The sequence below is a fragment of the Moschus berezovskii genome, chromosome Y (assembly GCF_049115385.1).
Source record: "Moschus berezovskii isolate FMDL1 chromosome Y, NW_MosBer_1.0, whole genome shotgun sequence".
Taxonomy (NCBI): domain Eukaryota; kingdom Metazoa; phylum Chordata; class Mammalia; order Artiodactyla; family Moschidae; genus Moschus; species Moschus berezovskii.
The window spans coordinates 81,491,246-81,517,631 of NC_142489.1; the positions used below are offsets into that span (position 1 = coordinate 81,491,246).

At 37.9% G+C, this 26,386-nt stretch overlaps 1 protein-coding gene across 1 annotated transcript; it reads left to right on the plus strand.

The window, feature by feature from the left end:
- Positions 1-953: 953 nt before the first annotated feature.
- Positions 954-25,938, plus strand: LOC148773181 (RNA-binding motif protein, X chromosome-like). The gene is made up of 8 exons (XM_088834457.1): positions 954-1,059; positions 1,524-1,634; positions 3,602-3,766; positions 19,706-19,852; positions 21,714-21,825; positions 22,994-23,119; positions 23,197-23,285; positions 24,039-25,938. Exons 1-8 carry the CDS (start codon positions 954-956, stop codon positions 24,341-24,343), a joined length of 1,161 nt encoding a protein of 386 aa, XP_088690583.1. The 3' UTR covers positions 24,344-25,938.
- Positions 25,939-26,386: the final 448 nt, after the last annotated feature.

The window sequence follows — 26,386 nt, forward strand, 5'->3', positions numbered from 1 at the left end:
TAATTCGGTCCGCCCCCGCACCCCCCCCCACCCACGTTGGCTTGGGGCGGCTAGTGCGCTAGACTGTTGCTTCAGTGTGCAAACCGTCTTTTCTCCCTTGGCTTGGGGCTGCTAGTTGTGGGGCCTGTTGCTTTGGTGCGTAATCCAGCTTTTCTCTCTCGGCTTCCGGCTGTTAGTCGTGGGATATTGCTTTGGTGTATAACTTAGGTTTTCTCCCTTGCCTTGGGTGTGCAAATTGTGCATCGCGATGTAACAGCCGAGGCTCCGTTTGGTTTCACGTGCACTTCTTTAAACAGTTTTTCTCCGAGATAGTGACAGTAGTTGGAAAACTTAACCAATATACCTAACCATTTTACTTACATGACTTTAAAGTTTTCAAATGTCGAACTGTTGATTATTTTAACAAAAACGGTCAAATTTTAATGTTCGTAAAAGTTAACATTATTCAGTTTGGCGCCATGATTCTTACTCTACCACAAAAGCCCACAGGTTAAATTTCCCTCAACAAAGTATTTTATTCTTTTGTGGCTTTTATGACTTAGTATTGCAGAAGTTTTTGAATGTAAGTGTATTTTAAAGATTATTTGTAGGGTAATGAATATAAACGTGAGAAAATGGAGGAAATTTGAAAATCTGTTTAGTATATTTTATGCACATGTTATAAAACTTAGATACAGTATTTAGGTTTTAATGAATGAAACCTTTAAATAGTGCAGCTCAAAAGAGATTTACAGCAGCCGTCTAATGTAATTTAAACTTCCAGGCTTTTGTCATCTGTAAAAAACGTCATTCGTTAGTTCAGCGCTTGTTTTCCTTTTTGCGTTACAAGTTTTCTTGTCTTTTTAGTAAACATTTTTTAAAGTTAAGTTTTTTTGTTTTTTTTTAATGACACTTGAACATTTTGGCTCATGATTAGTTTTTTGGCATATTTTTTGCCACCTAACAGTAAAACGATGGAAGCAGATAAGCCTGGAAAACTCTTCATAGGAGGCCTCAGTGCTGAAACAACGGAGAAGTCTCTTGAAGCTGATTTTGGGAAATACGGTCACATTATGGAAGGTAACTGTAGAATCAATATACATTAAGTCGTTAAAGCATATGTATACTTTGAGTAGTTTGAGATTTTTTTTTTAATTGATTAAGCACTTGGCAGTCAGTGAAAGGGTCTCCTCTTACTGAAAAGGGAAGAAAAGAGTGCTTTTAAAATGTACTAATGGTCCTGGGACATGAAAAAGAATAAGATATGGTAATTGTAGAATTATTGAGATTATTTACTGTTAGTTTTTAAAATACTAGAAGTTATACATAAAAATCAAATTGTGTGGTGTTTTTATATCATATATAAAATAATATATAGATTTTTGTTGCTTTTAAGTAACTTTCAAAAGTTTGTACTCTATTGATAACATTCAAGTATGTTAAAGGGGTCTTATGAGAAAGCGTCAAAGGAGTGATTATTTTGAAAACAATAAAGTTCAGTTTTATGTGACATTTTAAATTAAAAAGATTTATGTATATTACAGTTCTCTTGATAAGGGATCGGAACACAAACAAGTCGAGAGGCTTTGCTTTCATTACTTTTGAGAGCCCGGCAGATGCAAAGGATGCTGCCAAAGGAATGAATGGAAAGGTAAGTCTTAATAATGAATGTTCTTCATCTAGTACTCTTTATAGATTTCTTTATTGTTACAATAGTATAATGCTCTGTAAGGCTTCACTCTCCTTTTTGTCACATAAACACTGGATCCTCTGGTTGGGAAGAGATTGAAGTTAATACCCAGCAGTAACAAAATAGATTAAATCTGTCTTCTATTAGCATTCAAGTGTAAACACAAATAGGTTTTAACCTTCAGCACTCTACCGGTATTCCATTCTGTATTTTAAGTCTTGGCATTTTCTATTTAAGTCAGTCTTCACTGTTTCAGTGTTACGAATAAAAATTTGTCCGTTAGAGGCAGAACTGTTTTTAAACATTGGAGAATTGCTTTACAATATTGTGTTGGTTTCTTGCAGTCTATCAGCATGAATCAGCCATAAGCATCCCATTTCTTTAGCTAGTTACAGAGCACTGTGTTTGCTCCAGGATTTCCCCCTCTGTGGATTGTTATATTAAATAAAAAAGTCTATTTCCCCCATTTTGTATTGTGGGTCATGGGCTTTTGTACTCATGATATCCTGTTAATTGTTAAATTATCTCTAAAACTTCTACATTCCCTTAGTGTGACTACATTAATTCCCTATTATCTATAGTTATGGTTCTAGTATATTTCAGGCATGTGGCACAAGCTGACCCTTGTACTTTCATTTTTCAGATATGGTAATACCTAAAAGTTAAGTTTGACCCAGCTTTGGGTCACAGAGATAAAGTTTCCTTGAGACTACTTGATGGTAACTAATTGCTGTTTTTTAATTTGTTCTAGTTGTCTAGCCACAGGAACATGTAATCTGAAATTAACACTTGAATTATTCTTTATTCAATAGGTGTTATATTGTAAGGCATTGATTGTATTTAGTAGCTGACTAATGGTTATGGATGAGACAAAGTATTTATTTTCTTGAGCACTGGTATTCTAGGGTGAAGGGAAAAGATGTACGAGAAGAAACATTAATTTCACATGCAGAAATGTTAAGGAAAATGAAGTAGTAATTTTGGTAGAGCTTATTGGGTTTTGGATACTATTTTTAGGTATATCTAGGAATGTAAGCTAAATCCTGCGTTGGGAAGGAGGCAGTGCATGAATTTGTGGAAAATATTTTAAACCAAAAAATAGAAAATAAGACCTAAGATGGGAAAACATGGCTTTTGAGGCTGATTATATTGAGCTAGAGCCCATTTCAGCCAGAAGTCCTGGTAGGAATTTAGGATTTAAAATTATTTTCCAAAAATAATATGAAATAACAAGAGTCTATATAGTATGATTCCTGCTGGGTTTTCAAAACTCCCTTTGGTCTCTGTAAAAGATTAAGGCAGATATTGGAAGATCAATTAAGTTTAAGCATTTCTGAAAAATATGAAGTAGCATTACGGTAACTATTTGGGAACACAAAATAAAACAGTTGTGTAAGGCAAGAAATGTTAAAGACCAAATAAGGACCCTAGTTTTAAAAAAGAAAAAGGAAGAAAATTAATAGAACTAGAGTAAATACAGAGCAGCACTTATATTGAGAAATTTTCTTTATGTTTGTGTCTAATAGAACAAATGCTAAAAATGTAATTATGATAGGAACAATAATTTTGAGTAAATACTGTAAGTAATATGCATGCTTTTACATACCCTTGGGAAACAAATTTTAAATGGAAAAATTACTAAAATGAAGCACGTTACAGAAAATAAAAATGTGTGCTTTTTCATGGTAATGGAGAGATACACATCTTTTAATACCAGAGAACCTTTCCGGAAATTCTGATAGTAAATGCATATGCTTTGTGGTGGATGACTTACGAAAGGCAATTGCCAATTAAGTCATGTTCATCATGTGGAAGGACACAGTCATTTCAGGAAAAAAATGTTTGCTTTTGGGGAAAAAATACTGATTTAACTCATTACAACAATAAGTTAAATTTTATGTAACATTAGTGATGCTGTACTTAATCTTTTAGTTTTTGGATGGAAAAACAAAGTAGAACAAGCCAATAAGCCATCATTTGAAAGTGGTGGCAAACTGAGATCTCAACCTCCTGCAAGAAAAAGGGGCCATCCGAAAAATCTGAGATGTGAAAAAGGAGGAGGAGCAAGAGGGCGTGTGTCTCAAGGAGGACACTTTGGTAATGTATTAAAATATAAGGATGCCATAGCACTGAAAACCTGTTAAGTTTGAACATCTAGTAAACCTTAATTTTTATTGCATTGGTAATGAGCAGAATAATCGATAAGAATATATTAGGTGAGAAATTACCATTCTTGATAATCAAAATTATTTCTAAGTTGTAAAGAATTGTCGTAGTTTTAAAATTACGTATGTGCAAAAAATGTTTATCGTCTTACAGGGAAATCACTTAAATTTTGTTAAGTTTTTTTTAACCATTGTTATTGATGCCTCTTTAAGAGTTTTTCTACAGAATTCATTTCTGTTGATCATACATTAGAATTTTCCAGCTTACAGCAAATAACTTTATTTAAAGAATTAAAACTACGTTGATATACTTTCAGAGTAGTCCTACTGTATTGTAAAAAGTACTGGATAATTTTCAAGATTACATAACAGATAACCACAGTTCAGGGGTGAAAATTCCATATTTTTGGACTGACCTTATAGTGTTTGTCTTGAGCATAAATGTGCAGACAAATCTATGCAAATATCCACTGTCATTTTGATACGGTGCTTTTGTTCCTGGGTTCTGTTGTAGTATAATTTGCATTTTGGAAAAGTTGTCTTTGATGCAGATGTAAAAGCATCTGTTTTGTATGTATATTTACATACAAAACATATATATTTACATGTTTGTGTGTGTTAGAGAACAGTGAGTTATTGAAAATGGTAATATGAGATTTTCAAAGAAGTTTTTACTTGGTAAGACAGAAGAAGGGAGTCACTTTCCATTCATAAACTTCCATGTATTTAACGAACTTTGTCTCTTCTACTAACAGTAGCAAATCTTTAAAAAATTTCACTTCTGGTTTTGACAACCAGATGTGCCATTTTTAGAAAATCTTAAGTTCAGTTACAGCGTGTGTTCATTATAAGATCACACAGTCCTGTTGTTTTCTCAAGAGATGAGGGGAAAAGTTTACTAGCTTATACTCTGCCAAGTGTAATTGGAATATATCTGTCAACATTTTTCTAGTTAGATAAAAAGATAATTTTTCATTGCATACCATGTATTTTTAACGTCTGTTAAACTTGAACAGAACATAGCCTTTTACTCAAAATTAACACTAAAGGTTATGCTTGAACAAAACAGAATTGATCTGTGTGAATTCAATTATAAGCAGGATTTTTTTTTTTTATCGAATTATATATGTATCCATGGTTGTTTGAAAAGTTGCATATTTTCCTATAAAAGGTGTTGTTTGTATTTTTAGGTGCATATTTTTATTGTTTTGACTTAATTATTGTTACATTTTATTTATTTGAAGTATAGTTTATTTAAAAGAATGGATTAGTTTCACTTGTGCAACATTGGGACTTAATATTTGGATAGATTCAAGTCAATGTATATTTCATGTAAAATATTCTCTCTTTCTCTATGAGGTACAAATAGCTTTGTGACATGTTTTTTTTTTTTTTAATTTACATTATTGTATTGGTTGTCCCATACTTGGCATGAATCCACCCTGGGAGTACATGTGTTCCCAATCTTGAATGCCCCTCCCACATCCCTCCCCATATCATTCCTCTGGGTCATCCCAGAGCACAAACCCCGAGCTTCCTGTATCTTGCATCGAACCTAGACTGGCAATTCATTTTACATATGATAATATACATGTTTCAGTGCCAATCTCCCAATTCATCCCAACCAGCCCTGTGTCTCTATTGCTGTCTCACACACAGGGTTATCGTTATTGTCTTTCTAAATTCCCTATGTATGTGTTAGTATCCTGTATTGGTGTTTTTCTTTCTGGCTTACTTCACTCTGTATAATAGGCTCCAGTTTCATCCACCGATTAGAACTGATTCAGATGCATTCTTTTTTTATTATGTTAATTTTAATTGGAGGCCAATTACACTATTGTTTTGGTTTTGCCATACATTGACATGAAACTAACCGGGTGTACATGTGTTCCCCATCTTGAACCCCCATCCCACTTCCCTACGCATATCATTCCTCTGGAGCATCCCAGTGCACCAGCCCCGAATATCCTGTATCATGCATGGAACCTAGACTGCCGATTAGTTTCACCTATGATGATATACATGTTTCAGTGCCGTTCTCCCAAGTATCCCACCGTCACCCACGGGGTCCGTAACTGGTGTATATATCTGTGTCTCTTTTGCTGTCTCGTATACAGGGTTATTGTTACCATCTTTCTACATTGCATATATATGTGTTGGTATACTGTACTGGAGTTTTTCTTTCTGGCTTACTTCACTCTGTATATTAGGCTCCAGTTTCATCCGCCTCATAGAACTGATTCAATTGTAATTTTTTGCCCTTTTTTAATATTTTTAAAAAAATTTATTTGGAGGCTAATTATTTTACTATATTGTATTGGTTTTGCTATACATTGACATGCATCTGCCCTGGGTGTTCATGTCTTTCCCAACTTGAACCCCTCTCCCATCTCCAACCTATATCATTCCTCTGGGTCATCCCAGTGCATAAGCTCCGAGCATCCCGTATCATGCATCGAACCTGGACTGGAGATTCATATCACATATGATAATACACATGTTTTAATGCCATTCTCCCAAGTCATCCCACCCTCTCCCTCTCCCTCAGAGTCCATAAAACTGTTCTGTATATCTGTGTCTCTTTTGCTGTCTCACATACAGGATTATTGTTACTATCTTTCTAAATTCCATATATATGAACTAGTATACTGTATTGGTGTTTTTCTTTCTGGCTTACTTCACTCTGTGGAATAGGCTCCAGTTTCATCCACCTCATTAGAACTGATTCAAATGTATTCTTATATATATATTGTTTTAACTGGAGGCTAATGACTTTTGAATATTGTATATGTTTTGCCATATGTTGACATGCATCTGTCCCGGGTGTACATAAGTTCCCCATCTTGAAACCCCTTCCACCTCTGTCCCCATATCATCCCTCTGGGTTATCCCAGAGCACCTGTCCCGAGCATCCTGTACCATGCATTGAACCTGGATGGCCGATTCATTTTCACATATATTAATATACATGTTTCAATGCCATTCTCCTACATCATCCCCCCTTGCCGTTTCCTACAGAGTCCATAAGATTGTTCTATATATCTGTGTCTCTTCTGCTGTCTCGCATACAAGAGTTTCATTAAAATCTTTCTAAATTTCATATATATGTGTTAGTATACTGTACTGGTGTTTTACATTCTGGCTTACTTCACTCTGTATAATATGCTCCATATTCATCAACGTCTTTAGAACAGTTACAAATTGCTTCTTTTTTTTTATTTTTTAAAACAATTTAATTGGAGGCTAATTTACAATATTGTATTGGTTTTGCCTTTCATTGATATGAATCTGCTCCAGACATACATGTCTTCCCGATCTTGAACACACCCTCCCTCCTCCATCCTTATATCATCCCTCTGGGTCATCCCTGTGCCCCAGCCCAGAGAATCCTGTTTCATGCATCGAACCTGGACTGGAAATTCATTTCACATATGATAATATACATGTTTCAGTGCCATCCATCCATATCATCCCAACTTCGCCCTCTCCCACAGAGTCCATAAGACTGTTCTATATATGTGTTTCTTTTGCTATCTCGCATAAAGGGATATTGTTACTATCTTTTTTAAATTCCATATAAATGTGTTAGTAAACTGTGTTGGTGTTTTTCCTTCTGGCTTACTTCACTCTGTATAATAGGCTCCAGTTTCATCCACCTCATTAGAACTGATTCAATGTTATATATATATATATATATATATATATGTATATGTATATATATGTATATATTTATATTTAATTTTAATTGGAGTCTAATTATTTAAAATATTGTATTGGTTTTGCCTTACATTGCCATGAATCTTCCCTGGGTGTACTTGTGTATCCCATCTTAAACCCCTCTCCCACTTCCATCCACATGTCATTCCTCTGGGTCATCCCAGAGGACCAGCCCCAAGCATCCTGTATCATGCATCGAACCTGGACTAGCTATTCGTTTCTCATATGATAATATACATGTTTCAATACCATTCTGTGAAATCATCCCACCCTCTCCCTCACCCACCGAGTCCATAAGATTGTTGTATATTTCTGTGTCTCTTTTGATGTCACACATACAGGGCTGTTTTTACCATCTTTCTAAATTCCATAGATATGCGTTAGTATACTGTATTGGTGTTTTTCTTTCTGGGTTACTTCCCTCTGTATAATAGGCCCCAGTTTCATCCACCTCATTTAGACTGATTCAAATGTATTCTCTTTTTTTTAATCTTAAAAAGAAAAAACAAACTTTACTTGGAAGCTAATTAAAATATTGTATATGTTTTGCCATACTTTGACATGAATCTGCCCTGGCTGAACATGCATTCCCCATCTTGAATCCCCCTCCCGCCTCCCTCCCCATATCATTCCTCTGGGTCATTCCAGAGCACCAACCCCGAGTTTCCTATAAGATGTTTCGAACCTCGACTGGCAGTTCGTTTCACATATGATAATATACATGTTTCTATGTCATTCTTCCAAATCACCCCACCATTTCCCTCTCCCACAGAGTCCATAAGACTGTTGTATAGTAACAGTAACAGATATCTGTATCTCTTTTGATGTCACGCAGACAGGGTTATTGTTACTATCTTTCTAAATTCCATATATATGCTTTAATACACTGTATCGGTGTATTTCTTTCTGGCTTACGTCACTATGTATAATAGGTTCCAGTTTCGTCCACCTCATTAGAACTGATTCAAATGTGTTACTTTTTTTTATCCTTTCTGAAAAATTTTAATTGGAGGCTAATTAGTCTACAATATTGTGTTGTATTTGTCTTACATTGACATGAATCCGCTCCGGATGTGCATGTGTTCCCCATCTTGAACCCCCCTCCGACCTCCCTCCCCATATCATCCCTTGGGGTCATCGCAGTGCGATAGCCCCGGGCATCCTGTTTCATTCATCAAACCTGGGCTGGGGATTTATTTTACATATGATAATGTACATGTTTCAATGCCATTCTCCCAAATCATCCCAAATTTGCCCTTCCTTCAGAGTCCATAAGACTCTTCTATACATCTGTGTCTCTTTTACTGTCTCGTGTACAGGGTTATGGTTACCATCTTTCTAAATTCCATATATATGTGTTAGTGTACTGTTTTGGTGTATTTCTTTCTGGCTTAATTCACTGTGTAAAATATGCTGAAGTTTCATCCACCTCAGTAGAAGTGATTTAAATGTATTCTTTTTTTTTTAATCTTTTCAAAAAATTTTAATTGGAGGCTGATTACTTTACAATATTGTATTGGTTTTGCCATACTTTGCCATGTATCTGCCCTGGGTGTACCTGTATTTCCCATCTTGAACCCATCTCCCTCCTGATAATATCCCTTTGAATCATCCCAGTGCACCAGCCCTGAGGACTCTGTATCATGCATCAAACCTGAGTGGAGGAGATTCATTTCGCCTGTGATAATATACATGTTTCAATGCCATTCTCCCAAATCATCCCTCCCTTGCCCTCTTCCTCAGAGTCCATAAGACTGTTGTATATATCTGAGTCTCTTTTGTTGTCTTACATATAGGGTATCGTTACCATCTTTCTCAATTCCATATATATGATTAGTAAACTATATTGGTGTTTTTCTTTCTGGGTTACTTCACACTATAATTGGCTCCAGTTTCAACCACCTCATTAGAACTGATTCAGTGTAGTCATTTTCTAAATTTTAACTGGAGGCTATTTATTTTACAATATTGTAGTGGTTTTGCCATACATTGACATGAATATGCCCCAGTGTACATGTGTTCCCCATCTTGAACCCCCTCCCTCTTCGCAGTATCATTCCTCTGGGTTTTCCCAGTGCACCAGTCCCGAGCATCTTGTATCATTCATTGAACCTGGACTGGCAATTCGTTTCACATATGATAATATGCATGTTTCTGTGCCATTCTCCCAAATCATCCCACCCGTGACTTCTCCCACAGATTCCATAAGACTGTTCTATATATCTGTGACTCTTGCTGACTCGCGTACAGGGTCATCATTACCATCTTTCTAAATTCCGTATAAATGTGTTAGTATACCGTATTGGTGTTTTTCTTTCTGGCTTACTTCTCACTGTATAATAAGCTCCAGTTTCAACCACCTCATTCCGTCCGTTCCGTTCAGTCACTCAGTTGTGTCCAACGCTTTTACGACCCGTGGACTGTAGCCTACCAGGCTTCTCCGTCCATGGGATTCTCCAGGCAAGAATACTGGAGTGGGCTACCCTTTCCTTCTCCACTGATGCAAATGTATACTTTTTCTAAAAAAATATTTTTATTGGAGGCGAATTACTTCACAATATTTTATTGGTGTTGCTGTACATTGACATGATTCTGCCCTGAGTGCACAGGTGTTCCACATCTTGAACCCCCCGCCCCCCGCCGAACTTCCCTCCCCGTATCATCCATCTGGGTCAACCCAGTGCACCAGTCCCGAGCATCCTGTGTGATGCATCGAACCTCTACTGACGATTCATTTCCCATGTGATAATATACATGTTTCAGAGCCATTCTCTTAAGTATCCCACCCTCGCCCTCTCCCATAGAGTCCATAGACTGTTGTATATATCTGTGTCTCTTTTTCTGTCTCACATACAGGGTAATCGTTCCCATCTTACTAATTTCCATATGTGTGTGTTAGTATATTGTATTGGTGTTTTCATTTCAGGCTTACTTTAATCTGTATAATAGACTCCAGTTTCATCTGCCTCATTAGAAATGATTCAAATATATTCTTTTTTAAAATTTAAATTATAAGCTGATACTTTACAATATTGAATTCGTTTTCCCATACATTGACATGAATCGGCCCTGGGTGTACATGTGTTCCCCATCTTGAACCCTCCTCCGACCTCCCTCCCCATATCATCCCTCTGAGTCATCCCAGTGCACGAGCCCCGAGCATCCTGTATCATGCATCAAACCTGACTGATGATTCATTTCACGTATGTCGGCATACTTGTTTCAGTGCCATTCTCCTAAATCATCCCTTGCTTGTCTCTCCCTCTGAGTCCATAAGACTGTTCTCTATATCTATGTCTCTATTGCTGTCTCACATAAAGCGATATTGTTACTATCTTTCTAAATTCCATATAAATGTGTTAGTATACTGTGTTGGTTTTTCTTTCTAGCTTACTTCACTCTGTATAGTAGGCTTAGGTTTCATCCACCTTATTAAAACTGATTCAAATGTATTCATGTTTTATCGTTTATAAAAAATTTCAATTAGAGGCTAATTAGTTTCCAATACTCTATATTGGTTTTTCCATACACTGCCACGAATCCACCCGGTTGTACATGTGTCCCCATCTTGAAATCCCCTCACGCCTCCCTCCTCATATCATTCCTCAGGGTCATCCCAGTGCACCAGCCCCGAGCATCCTGTGTCATGGATCGAACTTGGACTGGTGATTCTTTTCCCATATCATAACATACATGTCTCAATGCCATTCTCCAAATCATGCAACCCTTGGCTTCTCCCACAGACTTCATAAGACTGTTCTACATCTCTGTTTCTCTTTTGCTGTCTCGAATACAGGGTTCTCATTACCATCATTTTGAATTCCAATATATGTGTTGTATACTGTATTGGTGTTAGTCTTTCTGGCTTACTTCACTCTGTATAATAGGCTCCAGTTTCATCCACCTCATTAGAACTGATTCAAATATATTCTTTATATATATGTATGTATGTATGTATTTAATTTTAATTGCACGCTAATTGCTTTACCTGAATTGCTTTACAATATTGTATTAGTTTTGCCTTACATTGCCATGAATCTTCCCCGGGTGTACATGTGTTCCCTATCATGAACCCTGCTTCCACCTCCCTCCCCACATCATTCATCTGGGTGATCTCAGAGCAGCAGCCCCGATCATCCTGTATAATGCATTGAACCTGGACTGGTGACTCATTTCCCATATGGTTATATACATGTTTTAATGCCATTCTCCCAAATCATCGCACCCTCTCCCTCACCCACAGAGTCCAAAAGACTGTTCTATATATCTGTGTTTCTTTTGCTGTCTCACATACAGGGTTATCGTTACCATGTTTCTAAATTCTATATATTTGTGTTCGTATACTGCATTGGTTTTTTTCTTTCTGGCTTACTTCACTCTGTATAATAGCTCCATTTTCATCCACCTCATTGGAATTGATTCAAATGTATCCTTTTTTTATCTGTTATAAACAGTTTTAATTAAGAGGCTAATTACTTTCCAATACTATATTGGTTTTGCCATACACTGACATGAATCCACCGGTTGTACATGTGTTTCCCATCTTGAACTCCCCTCCCACCTCCCTCCCCATATCATTCCTCAGAGTCATCCCAGTGCATCAGCCCCGAGCATCCTGTATCATGGATCGAAGCTGGACTGGCGATGCATTTCACATATGATGATATACATGTTTCATTGCCATTCTCCCAAATCATCCCTCCCTCACCCTCTCCCACAGAGTCCATAAGACTGTTCTATACGCCTGTGTCTCTTTTGTGTCGCATACCATGTTATTGTTTCCATCTTTCTCAATTCCATATATTTGTGTTAGTATACCGTGTTGGTGTTTTTATTTCTGGCTCAGTTCACTCTGTATAATAGGCTCCAGTTTAATCCACCTTATTAGAACTGGTTAAAGTGTATTCTTTTAATTGCTGAGTAATACGGCATTGTGTATATGTACCACAGCGTTATTATCCATTTGTCTGCAGATGGACATCTAGGTTGCCTCCATGTCCTGGCTGTTAAAAACAGTGCTGCATTGAACATTGGAGTACATTTGTTTCTTCCAATTCTTGTTTCCTCGGTGTGTATGCCCAGGAGTCAGATTGGTGGGTCGTATGGCAGGTCTATTTCCAGATTTTTAAGGAATCTCCCCCACTTTTCTCCATAGTGGCTGCACTAGTTTGCATTCCCATCAACAGTGCAGGAGGGTTCCCTTTTCTCCACATCCTCTCCAGCTTTTTTGCTTGTAGAATTTTGGATAGCAGCCAGAAATTCTGACCGGGGTGAAATGGCACCTCATTGTGGTTTTGATTTGCAGTTCTCTGATTAGAAGTGACATTGAGCATCTTTTCATATGTTTGTTAGCCTTCTGTTTGTCTTCTTTGGAGAAATGTCTGTTTAGTTCTTTGGCCCATTTTTTGATTGGGTCGTTTATTTTTTCTGGATTTGAGCTACAGGTGTTGCTTGTATATTTTGGAGATTAATTATTTGTCAGTTGCTTCATTTGCTATTATTTTCTCGCATTCTGAAAGCTGTATTTTCACCTTGCTCATCGTTTCCTTTGCTGTGCAGAAGGTTTTAATTTTAATTAGGTCCTCTTAGTTTATTTTTACTTTTATTTCCAATATTCTGTGAGGTGGTTCATGGAGGATCCTGCTGTGATTTATGTCAGAGAGTGTTTTGCCTACGTTCTCCTCTAGGAGTTTATAGTTTCTGGTCTTCCCCTTAGGTCTTTAACCCACTTTGAGTTTATTTTTGTATATGATGTTAGGGAGTGTTCTAGTTTCATTCTTTTACAAGGGGATGACCAGTTTTCCCAGGACCACTTGTTACAGAGATTGTCTTTTCTCCATTGAATATCTTTGCCTCCTTTGTCAAAGATGAGGTGTCCATCGGTGTGTGGATTTATCTCTGGGCTCTCTATTTTGTTCCGTGGCTCTATATTTCTGTCTTTATGCCAGTACCATACTGTCTTGATGACTGTGGCTTTGTAGTACAGCCTAAAGTCCGGTGGATTGATTCCCCCCTTTCTTCTTTCTCAAGATTGCTTTGGCTGTACGATGTTTTTGTACTTCCATACAAATTGTAAAATTATTTGTTCTAGCTCTGTGAAAAATAACATTGGTAGCTTGATAGGGATTGCACTGACTCTGTAGATAACTTTGGGCAGTATAGTCATTTTCACAGTATTGATTCTTCCAATCCACCAACATGGTATTTTCTCCATCTATTAGTATCCTGTTTGATTTCTTTCACCAGTGTCTTATAGTTTTGTATATAAAGGCCTTTTGGTTTTTTTGGTAGGTATATTCCTAAGGATTTTATGCTTTTCGTTGGAACGGTGAATGGAATTGTTCTCTTAATTTCTTTTTCTATTTTCTCATTATTAGTGTATAGGAATGCAAGGGATTTCCGTGTGTTGATTTTATATCCTGAAACTTTACTATGTTCATTGATTAGCTCTAGTAGTTTTCTGGTAGAGTCTTTAGGGTTTTTTGTGTAGAGGATCATGTCATCTGCAAATAGTGAGAGTTTTAATTCTTTTCCAATCTGGAATGCTTTGATGTCTTTTTCTGTTCTGATTGCTGTGGCCAAAACTTCCAAAACTATGCTGAACAGTAATGGTAAGAGTGGCCACCCTTGTCTTGTTCCTGACTTTAGGGGAGATGCTTTCAAGTGTTCACCATTGAGGATAATGTTTGCTGTGGGTTTGTCATATATAGCTTTTATTATGTGGAGGAATGTTCCTTCTATTCCCACCTTCTGGAGGGTTTGTATGATAAATGGATGTTGAATTTTGTCAAAGGTTTTCTCTGCATCTATTGAGATAATCATACAGTTTTTATTTTTCAGTTTGTTCATGTGGTGTATTACATTGATTGATTTGCGGATACTGAAGAATACTTGCATCCCTGGGATAAAGCCGACTTGGTCATGATGTATGATCTTTTTAATGTGTTGTTGGATTCTGATTGTTAGAATTTTGTTAAGGATTTTTATATCTATGTTCATCAGTGATATTGACCTGTAGTTTTCTTTTTTTGAGGTATCTTTTTCAGGTTTTGGTATTAGGGTGATGGTGGCCTCATAGAAGGAGTTTGGAAGTTTACATTCGTCTGCAGTTTTCTGGAAGAATTTGAGCAGGAGAGGCGTTCAGTTCAGTTCAGTCACTCAGTCGTGTCCGACTCTTTGCGACCCCATGAATCACAGTACGCCAGGCCTCCCTGTCCTTCACCAACTCCCAGAGTTCACTCAAACTCATGTCCACCGAGTCGGTGATGCCATCCAGCCATCTCATTCTCTGTCGTCCCCATCTCCTCCCACCCCCAATCCCTCCCAGCATCAGACTCTTTTCCAGTGAGTCAAGTCTCGCATGAGGTGGCCAGAGTATTGGAGTTTCAGCTTTAGCATCAGTCCTTCCAATGAACACCCAGGATTGATCTCCTTTAGAATGGACTGGTTGGCTCTCCTTGCAGTCCAAGGGACTCTCAAGAGTCTTCTCCAGCACCACAGTTCAAAAGCATCAATTCTTTGGTGCTCAGCTTTCTTCACAGTCCAACTCTCACATCCATACATGACCACGGGAAAAACCATAGCCTTGACTAGGTGTACCTTTATTGGCAAAGTAATGTCTCTGCTTTTTAATACACTATCCAGGTTGGTCATAACCTTCCTTAGCTCTTCTCTAAAATTTTGGTAGAATTCCTGGGCTTTTGTTTGCTGGAAGATTTCTGATTACAGTTTCCATTTCTGTGCTTGTGATGGGTCTGTTAAAGATTTTCTATTTCTTCCTGGTTCAGTTTTGGAAAGTTGTACTTTTCTAAGAATGTGTCCATTTCTTCCAAGTTGTCCATTTATTGGCCTGTAATTGCTGATAGTAGTCTCGTATGGTCCTTTGTATTCCTGGGTTCTCTGTTGTGATCTCTCCATTTTCATTTCTAACTTTATTGATTTGGATTTTCTCCCTTTGTTTCTTGATGAGTCTGGCTAATGGTCTGTCAACTTTATTTACCCTCTCAAAAAAAAAAAAAAAACAGCTTTTGACTTTGTTGATTTTTGCTTTGGTCTCTTTTGCATTTATTTCTGCCCTGAGTTTTAAGATTTCTTTCCTTCCTCTCACCCTGAGGAGGTTGTTAATTTCTTCCTTGTCTCATTACTCTAGGTGTAGAGTTACGTTATTTAGCTGACTTTTTTCTTGTTTCTTAAGGTATGCCAGTATTGCTATGAACCTTCCCTTTAGCACTGCTTTTACAGTGTCCGAGAGGTTTTGGGTTGTCATGTTTTCATTTTCATTCGTTTCTGTGCATATTTTGATTTCTTCTGCGATTTGTTGGTTACTCAGCAGCATGTTCTTCAGCCTCCATGTGTTGGAATTTTTAATAGATTTTCTCCTGTAACTGAGAGCTAATGTTACTGCATGGTGGTCAGAAAAGATGGTTGGAATGATTTCAATTATTTTGAATTTACCAAGGCTAGATTTATGACCCAGGATATGATCTATCCTGGAGAAGGTTCCGTGTGCACTTGAGGAAAAGTTGAAATTGATTGTTTGGGGGTTAAATATCCTACAGGTATCAATTAGGTCTAACTGGTCTGATGTATCATTTAACGTTTGTGTTCCCTTGTTAATTTTCTGTTTAGTTGATCTATCCATAGGTATGAGTGGGGTATTAAAGTTTCCCACTCTTATTGTGTTATTGTTAGTTTCCCCTCTCAATTGCTAGCATTATCTTACACATTGCGGTGCTCCTATGTTGGGTGCATATATATTTATAATTGTTATGTCTTCTTGGATTGATCCTTTGATAATTATATAGTGTCCTTCTTTTCCTCTTTTCACAGCCTTTGTTTTAAAGTGTATTTTATCTGATATGAGTATTGCTACTCCTGCTTTGTTTTGGTCTCTGCGAGGAGTATCTTTTTCCAGCCCTTCACTTTCCGTCTGTATGTGTCCCTCGTTTCGAGGTGGGTCTCTTGTAGACAACATATATAGGGGTTATAGGGGTCTTGTTTCTGTATCCATTCAGCCAGTCTTTGTCTTTTGGTTGGGGCATTCAACCCATTGACATTTAGGGGAATTATTGATACCTATGATCCCGTTGCCATTTACTTTATTGTTTTGGGTTCGAGTTTGTACACTCTTTCTGTGTTCTTTCTAGAGAAGGTCCTTTAGCATTTGTTGGAGAGCTGGTTTGATGGTGATGAATTCTCTCAGCTTTTGCTTGTCTGTAAGGCTTTTGATTTCTCCTTCATATTTGAATGAGATCCCTGCTGGGTACGGTAATCCGGGCTGTAAGTTATTTTCTTTCAACGCATTCAGTATGCCCTGCCATTCCGTCCTGGCCTGAAGAGTTTCTCTTGAGAGATCAGCTGTTATCCTTATGGGAATCCCCTTGTGTGTTATTTGTTGTTTTTCCCTTGCTGCTTTTAATATTTGTTCTTTGTGTTTGATCTTTGTTAATTTGATTAATATGGGTCTTGGGGTGTTTCACCTTGGGTTTATCCTGTTTGAGACTCTTTGGGTTTCTTGGACTTGGGTGATTATTTCCTTCCCCATTTTAGGGGAGTTTTCAACTATTATCTCAAGTATTTTCTCAGGTCTGTCTTTTTGTCTTCTTCTTCTGGTACTCCTGTGATTCAAATCTTGGTGCATTTGACATTGTCCCAGAGGTCTCTGAGATTGTCCTCGTTTGTTTTAATTCGTTTTACTTTTTTTCCTCTCTGTTTCATTTATTTCTGCCATTCTGTCTTCTAGCTCACTTATCCTATCTTCTGCCTCCGTTATTCTACTGTTGATACCCTCCAGAGTGTTTTGGTCTCATTTATTGTGTTATTCATGATATATTGACTCTTATTTATTTCTTCTAGGTCCTTGTTAAACCTTTCTTGCATCTTCTTGATCCTTGTCTCCAGGCTAAATATCTGTAACTCCATTTTGTTTTCAAGATTTTGGATCACTTTCACTATCATTTAGAATTCTTTATCAGGTAGATTCCTGTCTCTTTCTCTTTTGTTTGGGTTGGTGGGCATTTATCCTGTTCCTTTACTTTCTGGGTATTTCTCTGACGCTTCATCTTGCTTATATTGCTGTGGGTGGGGTGGCCTTTCCGTCTTCTGTCTGTTTGTGGAGTTCTCTTTATTATGAAGTTTCCTCTCTGTGGGTGGGATTGCACGGTGTGGCTTGTCAAGGTTTTCTGGTTAGGGAAGCTTGTGCCGGTGTTCTGGTGGGTGGGGCTTAATATCTTCTCTCCGGAGTGCAATGAAGTGTCCAGTAATGAGTTATGAGATGTCAGTGCGTTTGGAGTGACTTTGGGCAGCCTCTATATTGAGGCTAAGGGCTATGTTCCTGTGTGGCTGGAGAATTTGTGTGCTGTGCTCTGGAACTTTGTGTGCTTGCTCTGGAACTTGTTGAACCTTGGGTAGTGCTTGGTTTCAGTTTAGGTATAGAGGTGTTTGATGAGCTCCTATCGCTTAATGTTCCATGGGGTCAGGAGTTCTCTGCTGTTCTCAGGATTTGGACTTAAGCCTCCTACTTCTGGTTTTCAGTCTTATTCTTGCAGTAGCCTCAAGACTTCTCCATCTGTCACTTCCAAAGCCGTTCCCTCTGTTTTAGCTTCTTCTGTTTGCTGGTCTCTTCAGTGTCTAGCTTCTGCCCTGACACAAGGGGGCGGTGGTGGACACTTTTTTAGGCTCACGTTCAGTTGTGCTGTGGGGAAGGAGGAAGTCTGCAAACAGATATCACTGGCATTTGTGGGGAGTGCTCGCAGTGTCTCAGCCACACTGGGTTTGCCCCCGCTCACAGCGTGTGTACTTTCCCTCTCTATACTGCTCAAGCTCTAGGTTGCTCTGCCAGGAACTGTCTGAGGCAGGCCCTGGGTAGCATGCACTTCCCAGGTCAAAGCCGCTTAGGTTCAGGTAGTACTCCTCAAAGGCGCAGACTTGGTTGGGCCTGCGTTTTGGGCCCTTCCCCAGTCTGAGCAGCTCAGGTGGCCAGGTGTTTGGCTAGCGCAGTCGCTGTGACTTATCACCTCCCTGGGCCCTGCTTCTCGGTTTTCTGGGTATACAACTGGCGTACCCTCTCAGGCTGTTGTCAACCGTCCAGAATCCCAAGAAAACTTGGTTATCATCGAAGCCTGCTTGCAGTTTGGTAGATGATGCCTCTGTGGGGCCTTGATTGCCCCCTTAAACAGCTCTGCTTGCCCTCTCCTGCCTGTCTTGGTGGGGGATTGGCCATCCGCAGCTGGCTAAGTTGCTCAGTCCTTTGTTCTGTGAGCAGGTCTGGCGGTGTCTTAGGTTTGGGCTTTTTGCCTTTTTGCAGGATATCTATCCCACAGTCTGCTTTGCTATCTCAAGTTAGCTCCCTCAGATTGCCCTCGGGGCCTTCAGGTCCGGTCCTTACTCTAAGCAATGCAGCCCGCATCTCCCTGCCAAGCCCCCACTTGCTAGTGGCGGATATGGGCGTCTGTGCTGCTTCTTCACTGGGAGTTACCATTGGGCATGTAATCTGTGGGTTTAAATTATTTATTTATTTTTCCTCCCAGTTATGTTGCCCTCTGAGTTTCCAAGGCTTGCCACAGACTCGCCAGTGAGAATGTTTCCTGGTGTTTGGAACCTTCTTTCTTTTTTTAGACTCCCTTTCTGGGACAGATCTCCATCCTTACCTCTTTTGTATATCCTTTCGAAGACAATGGGCTGATTTTCTGGGTGCCTGATATCCTCTGCTGGCATTCAGAAGTTGTTTTGTGGAATTTACTCAGCGTTCAAATGCTCTTTTGATGAATTTGTGGAGGAAGTGGTCTCCCTCTTCTGTTCCTTCGCTGTCTTAGGACCGCCGCCCTATTGTGTTACTTTTTTAAAAAGCTTTTTTGATACCAGAATAGTATGAATTATTATCATTTTCCTCCAAGTGTGTTTAAAAATTTATTTTATCCTGGTTTTTCTCCACCTCCTTTATTCTCTTCAGACTACTATCACAGCAGTGGTTCTTGACTCATTTCGTAAATTTTTCAAACTGAATTGTACTAACTGATGTATCATTTGAGGAATTAGTTTTATTGGTTTAGGCAAATACGAATGCTGAAGGCAATGGTAGTTCTTTAGTAAATATCTATAAACAGTAAGCGAAACTTAATGTTTATTCTACTTAAAAGATTTCACTGAAATACAGGTGATAATGGATATAGTCGCAATATGAGCTCTTCAAGAGAAACTTATCCACCTAAAAGAGGACCATCCTCAAGATGTGAAGGTCCTTCTCCTAAAAGATCTGCTCCTTCTGCTCAAGGGCGAACCAGTAGTGGAATGAAAGGACAAGGTAAACGCTATATTATATAGGGACTGTTGTTTCTTAGTAAAAGTGAGCAATTTTAAAATGAATGCTTAACTTTAAGATGCACATGTTTACTGATCACTAGTTTATTTGTTGATTCACAGCTGGAAAATAATTCTTTAGCATCTAATTTTAGATGTGTAGTAGGTGATTAACATAGAAGTGGGGAAGACATTTCCTTTAAATCTAAAAGTGAAAGAGGGGAGTGAAAAGGTTGGCTTGAAGCTTAACGTTCAGAAAACGAAGATCATGGCATCTGGTCCCATCACTTCATGGGAAATAGACGGGGAAACAGTGGAAACAGTGTCAGACTTTATTTTGGGGGGCTCCAAAATCACTGCAGATTCTGATTGCAGCCAGGAAATTAAAAGACGCTTACTCCTTGGAAGGAAAGTTATGACCAGCCTAGATAGCATATTAAAAAGCAGAGACATTACTTTGCCAACCAGGGTCTGTCTAGTCAGGGCTATGGTTTTTCCCATGGTCATGTATGGATGTGAGAGTTGGACTGTGAAGAAAGCCGATTGCCGAGGAATTGATGCTTTTGAAGTGTGGTGCTGGAGAAGACTCTTGAGAGTCCCTTGGACTGCAAGGAGATCCAAGCAGTCCATTCTGGAGGAGATCAATCCTGGGTGTTCATTGGAAGGACTGATACTAAAGCTGAAACTGCAATACTTTGGCCACCTCATGCGACGAGTTGACTCACTGGAAAAGAATCTGATGCTGGGAGGGATTGGGAGTGGGAGGAGATGGGGACAACAGAGAATGAGATGGCTGGATGGCATCACCAACTTGATGGACATGAGTTTGAGTGAACTCTAGGAGTTGGAGATGGACAGGGAGGCCTGGCGTGCTGTGATTCATGGGGTCGCGGAGAGTCGGACACGACTGAGCGACTGAACTGAACTGAAGCTTGCTAGAGAATTCCTCAGAATTTTTTTTTTTTTTTAAGTTGCTAACATTTGCTGCTTAGTAGGAGTTTTCATGTAGTTTCAAGGTCAAGTATTTTTATGAAAACTAATATCCTATGAGTCAGCATTTTGGAATGTAGAATCGTTTAGCTCTGTTATATTGGCTACCTGGTTCATGTAATTATAAACATTAACTGAAATTTGCCATATTAACTTTAGTTTGGATTCTTGACATATTTTTACTTTGTTGTTTGACTCCTGGTACAGTTAAAAATTTTGAATCACTATCAAATTGTCATTTTATGTATAGACTATTATTGAAGCCAAGTGTAATATGGTATTGATTTCAAAATAGTAAAGAAGTTGAGAAAACTAAAGTTTCATTAGACTATTAGCCCAGTAAGCAAACAAAACAAGAGAAGTCTGACCACCAGGAATTAATAAGAATTAGCACAAGAAGTGAACATTATTTATGGGAATTAGTTTCCTGTTTTGGAAGAGGCAGCATTTTTCAAGTGCGCCCTTTATTACTAATAAGTAGTTGAACTCAAAAGCACTATTGTTTAGAAAGGTCAGTAATTCAGGTTGCGGTTTATGTTAAATTTATCACCATTAGGAGAGAATCAGCTACTTTGTGATTGAATATGTGATAATAGTTTTCAAAAATTAATTAGATTTTACTGAAGTTTTGAGAGATTCTATTACTTGTAATTTAAGGATTATGCAAAATGTACAGGGAGCAGATGGTGTCAGAAAATAAAGTGTTCAGGAATTACATGTATAAAGCAAACTAAATGTGCATTAATGGGATTTTATAAGTAGTTTTTTTAAATTGTTTTGGAGAGAGGAAAGATACCAGTCTTTTGATTTTTTTTTTTTCTTTGAACTATTACTCTCAATTCTGAGATACTTATGTAAGCATTTTAAAATTAAAGGTCCAGTATTGCGGAGAGAAAATTACAGAGGAGGTCCTCATAGAGAGCCAATGTCTTCTCGGAGAGATAACTGTGTGTCATCAAGAGATAATGGTTGTGCTACTAAAGAGAGGTAAAGAAAAATAAAATACATGCATTTTTAAGTCATAGTTCATTTTGTTGAGGTAAAATTTATCTAACAAAATTTTAAAAGTGAACAATTCAGTAGCATTTAAAATACTCAGAATTCTACAACCACTCTCTCTGTTCAGTTCCAAAATAGTTAATCACCCCAAAACAAAATCCATAAGCAGTTGCTCCCATTTTTATCCTCCTGTATCCCTAGTAAACACCCACCTATATCATGTGTCTGTAAATTTACCTAATCCTGAATATATCATACGTTCACTGTAGCCTGCCAGGCTCCGCTATCCATGGAATTCTCCAGGCCAGAATACTGTAGTGGGTAGCCATTCCCTTCTGCAGAGGATCTTCCTGAGGGATTGAACCCTGGTCGTCCACATTGCACTCGAATTCTTTACCAACTGAGCCACCGGGGAAGCCCTAACAATATGTGACCTTTAATATGTGGCTTTTCCATTAGTGTGAGTGTTTTCAAAGATAATCCTTGCTGAAGCATGAGTCAGTACTTCAGTTTTTGAGTGGGGGTTAACACCATTGTATGTATAGTTAACATGGTTTGTTTATCCATCTTTGTAGTTAATGTGTACAAACATTGGAGTGCCTGTTTTCAATTCTTGGTGTAAACTCTGAATTGGAATTCCTGGGTCGTACAGTAACTTCAGTATTTTAAGGAACCGTTCATCTCCATAACTGCACTGCTGCCAATGCAAGAGACTCAGGTTCAGTCCCGAAGTGGGGAAGATTGCCTGGATGAGAAAACAGCAACTTACTGCAAATTCTTGCTTGGAAAGTCCCATCAATAGAGGGGCCTGGTGGGCTACAGTCCACAAGGTCTCTAAGAGTCTGACACAGCTTTATATTTCTACCATGCACACACAGGATTTCAGTTTCTCTGCATGTTCACAAACACTTGATGTTTTATATTTTAGATTAAAAAATATCTCTCTCTATATATAGCCTGTCTGCTAGGTGCAGAGTAGATATCTCATTCGGATTGAGAAACTGTATTTCCCTAAAATACAATTATGTTAAGCAGTGTTTTATATTCTTGTTCATAATTATATATCTTCCTTGAGGAAAAGTATATTGAAGTCCTTTGCACATTTAAAACTTTCTTTCTGAATTCTTGTCATTTAATTTTGTTTGTTTGTTTTAAGTTTCTCAGGCAGAGATTATTCAAGTTCGCGAGACACCGAGGATTATGCTCCACCGTCTAGAGACTATGCATACTGTGATTATGGCCATTCAAGTTCTCGAGATGATTATTCCTCTAGAGGACATAGGTACTATAAACAATTCTGTTTTTAATCAAATAACTTATGGAAATGGTTAATTATAACATTAATTCTCTTAAATGTAGTGATCGTGATGGCTATGGTGGAAACCGTGATAGAGATTATTCTGAACATCGAAGTGGAGGTTCCTACAGGGATTCATACAAGAGTTATGGTAAGAGTACAGTTACAGCTTACAAATGACAAAATTAGAATTGACATGCTAGATCTACATCATTTACTCAAGTTTACTTCTATTTTCTCAGAAAATAAAATGTAATTTCTACCTAATTGATTGGTTTGAAGGTCTTTGAATTATTTTTGATCTGTCATTTCAAATGATATGAAGGATAATTTGGCAGCTCACATTTTTTAATCACAAAAATTATTGTAACATTTTTAAAAGCAAAAGTGCTGTTGAGAGTATGAAGCACAGGAACATTATGAAGTTCAAAATTTTAGTCTTTTCCAAAAAATTAACATTTAAACTCCTGCTAAGGCACTTCAGTCGTGTCCGACTCTGTGCAACTCCATAGACAGCAGCCCACCAGTCTTCCCGGTCCCTCGGATTCTCCAGGCAAGAACACTGGAGTGGGTTGCCATTTCCTTCTCCAGTGCATGAAAGTGAAGTCGCTCAGATGTGTCCGACTCTTAGTGACCCCATGGACTGCAGCCTACCAGGCTCCGCCACCCATGGGATTTTCCAAGCAAGAGTACTGGAGTGGGTTGCCATTGCCTTCTCAACTACTGGAACTAAAAAGTACTGCTCTTTTAAATAACTGTGAAAGCCCCTTCACCACTGCTGCTAATTCATATCTTCACCACAGAGGCAGATAAAGGCTATCCTTTCAAAGATTTAGTACTTTACAGTCATGTTATAGAAGTAACGGGAAAAGTTTTATAATTTTATCAATTACTGATTTCACAGGGGGCTCCCGTGGTGCTCCGTCAGGAAGAGGTCCACCTCTGAGTTATGGCAGAAGCAGTCGCTATGATGATTATAGCAGTACAAGAGACAGATATGGAGGAAGTCGGAAAAGTTACTCAAGCAGCCGAAGTGATACCTACTTAAGTGGTCGTGACCGTGGCGGAAGACAAGAACAAGGGTTTCCATCCTCCAAGGATAGGGTGTACCCTCCTCCTCGTGAGTCATACAGTAGCTCAGGTTGTGAGGCTTCCAGGGGAGGTCATGGGGGGAGCCGATCTGAAAGAGTAGGCAGAAACAGGTACTAAAAATGTTTTCTTGGCATGGGAAAATTTTTTGTGAGTTTCTGTTTTAACTGGTACTTGAGTATTGCTGAAGAAAACCGTTGGTTTTGGAGGGAAGAGCTGTAAACTTTCACCTCCATGAATTTTCAGATAAATTGAAAAATAGAATTATTCAGATAAGTTGAAAAATAGAGTTATTCAAAGTAATTTCATACTTGTTACTGCTGGTTGAAAGATAGAAGTTAAAATTTTTAAATTTAATGTCTAAATTTTCTGAGTATGTTTTGTAAAGTGTTATTGTTTATTTTACTGGTGGGTTAAACGAGCATAAAAACACTTGTTTCTTGTTTAGAAGGTGAATTGTGCTGTTTGCTTAAAGTTTCCATTTGTAGTCTTTGCACACGAATGCATTCAGAATTAAGCAGTATGGTATTTCTCCATTGCAAGCCTTACCTGCTTTATATTTAGGTTAACAATATTACATGTTATTTTTGAAAGCAGTGTATAGAAGGTTTGGCAAGGCTCTAAAAACCTGAAGGAAATGTTTGCATCTTTACTAAAATTTTTGTCTAACTTTTTAAAACAATAGTATAAATCAGAAGAAAATTTAGATGTGTGAATAAATGTTTAAGAAGTCTGAAGTTAAGTATCAATTGTCTTAGTCATTCAAGTGGCAAATGATAAAAGTGCCAACCACGATTAAAAAGAAAACAATCTGCACCTAAGTCGGGATTGAACTAGTTAAGTATTCTGAGTATGTATCTTCATGAAAGGAAGCAGTTCTAGATTTGTTGGAAATGCAATGCTTTAAGTAATACTTATTTTCACTTCATTTTGGAGTACTTGGTATAACCCCAAAGTATAGGCTTATCTATAAGGAAAGTTAAGGGGTTTTGTAGGCAATCCTAGGTATCAGTAATAATACATCAACTTTTTATTAAGAGGCAAGGATAAGCGCTGCAGAACAAATTGGAATTTGCAAAATTAGTGGAGAAATTTGCAGTGTCCTTTTAAAGTAACAGAAATTTACTTGTTAAAGGTTCCATTAACAATAAAATCAAAATAACATTTGAGGCAAACTCAGAAGACAGATTAAGAAATTTCTTAGGATTGTTCCACATGTTAGACGTCAAAGGCATAGTTAAAATACATTTTCAAGACAAAGGACAGTGCATAAAAGTGACATTCATGTTCTACATGAAGTTCACCAGGCAGTACTGTCCAGGTAAGCAGGTACAAAATAAGCAGTAAGTTACTGATCCTAGTACGAAGCTGAGAAAGAACAGGATATGTTTTGAGTAGTTGCATTGGTAACTGCTGAAATGCCAACCAAAGTCAGCAACTGCTCCTTTGATATTTTGGTAACATTTTTACTAGACATTATGAAGGCATAATTTTCATTCAGTTGTGCTGTAGTGTTTGTGAGGACTGAATAAGAGTATAAATGTTGTAGCATAATTTCTAGTTACCATAACGGATTCACAGGAAATAGTGTCTGTATTACCTACCCTGGAAGCTTTGAGCAACAGAAAGATCCTTGACAGGATGTCTTGTTATCATAGTGACAACATTTGTGAGAAAATGAGAATGGCAGCCTAGAATATAATTTCTCCCCAACATTGCTACAAGGATTCTGTTTTTGAGCTTGTGAAAGAGTAAATGCTGAAAATTATAACCAAAGTTAAAAGCCTGTCTTGTTAAAACGTTCATGAGAATATAATGAATTTGTCTGTAGTACAGAGAATGAGAAGTAAATTTCAACTATAAGTTTTCTCTACATTTTATTTGTAAGGAGTTCCTGTTTTTAAAATCCGTTTGACCTGCAGGTTCCTGTAGTTGGCTTAATTTGAAAATGTCAATTAACCCAGGAATGTAAAATTTCCTGTTGAAAAAGCTTATCGTGTAAGAAATATTGTACCTTTCTGTTGACCCTAGCCATTAAACTGGTGTGTAGTAATAAAGAATATCAAGTTGCTTTAGAAACTGTGTTAAAAAACCTACACAATGAAGTTTTCTTCTTCTCTACATTTACCTAGAACTCTGTATCCCAGGCTTTGCTGTATATAC

What these genes read in the sequence shown, in the direction of transcription:
- LOC148773181 (XM_088834457.1), top strand. Translation starts at nt 954, where the DNA reads ATGGAAGCAGATAAGCCTGGAAAACTCTTCATAGGAGGCCTCAGTGCT. An exon ending in GTCTCAAGGAGGACACTTTG is followed by an intron (nt 3,767 to 19,705) that starts GTAATGTATTAA and finishes ACTGAAATACAG; the next exon opens with GTGATAATGGATATAGTCGC. An exon ending in TAGTGGAATGAAAGGACAAG is followed by an intron (nt 19,853 to 21,713) that starts GTAAACGCTATA and finishes TTAAAATTAAAG; the next exon opens with GTCCAGTATTGCGGAGAGAA.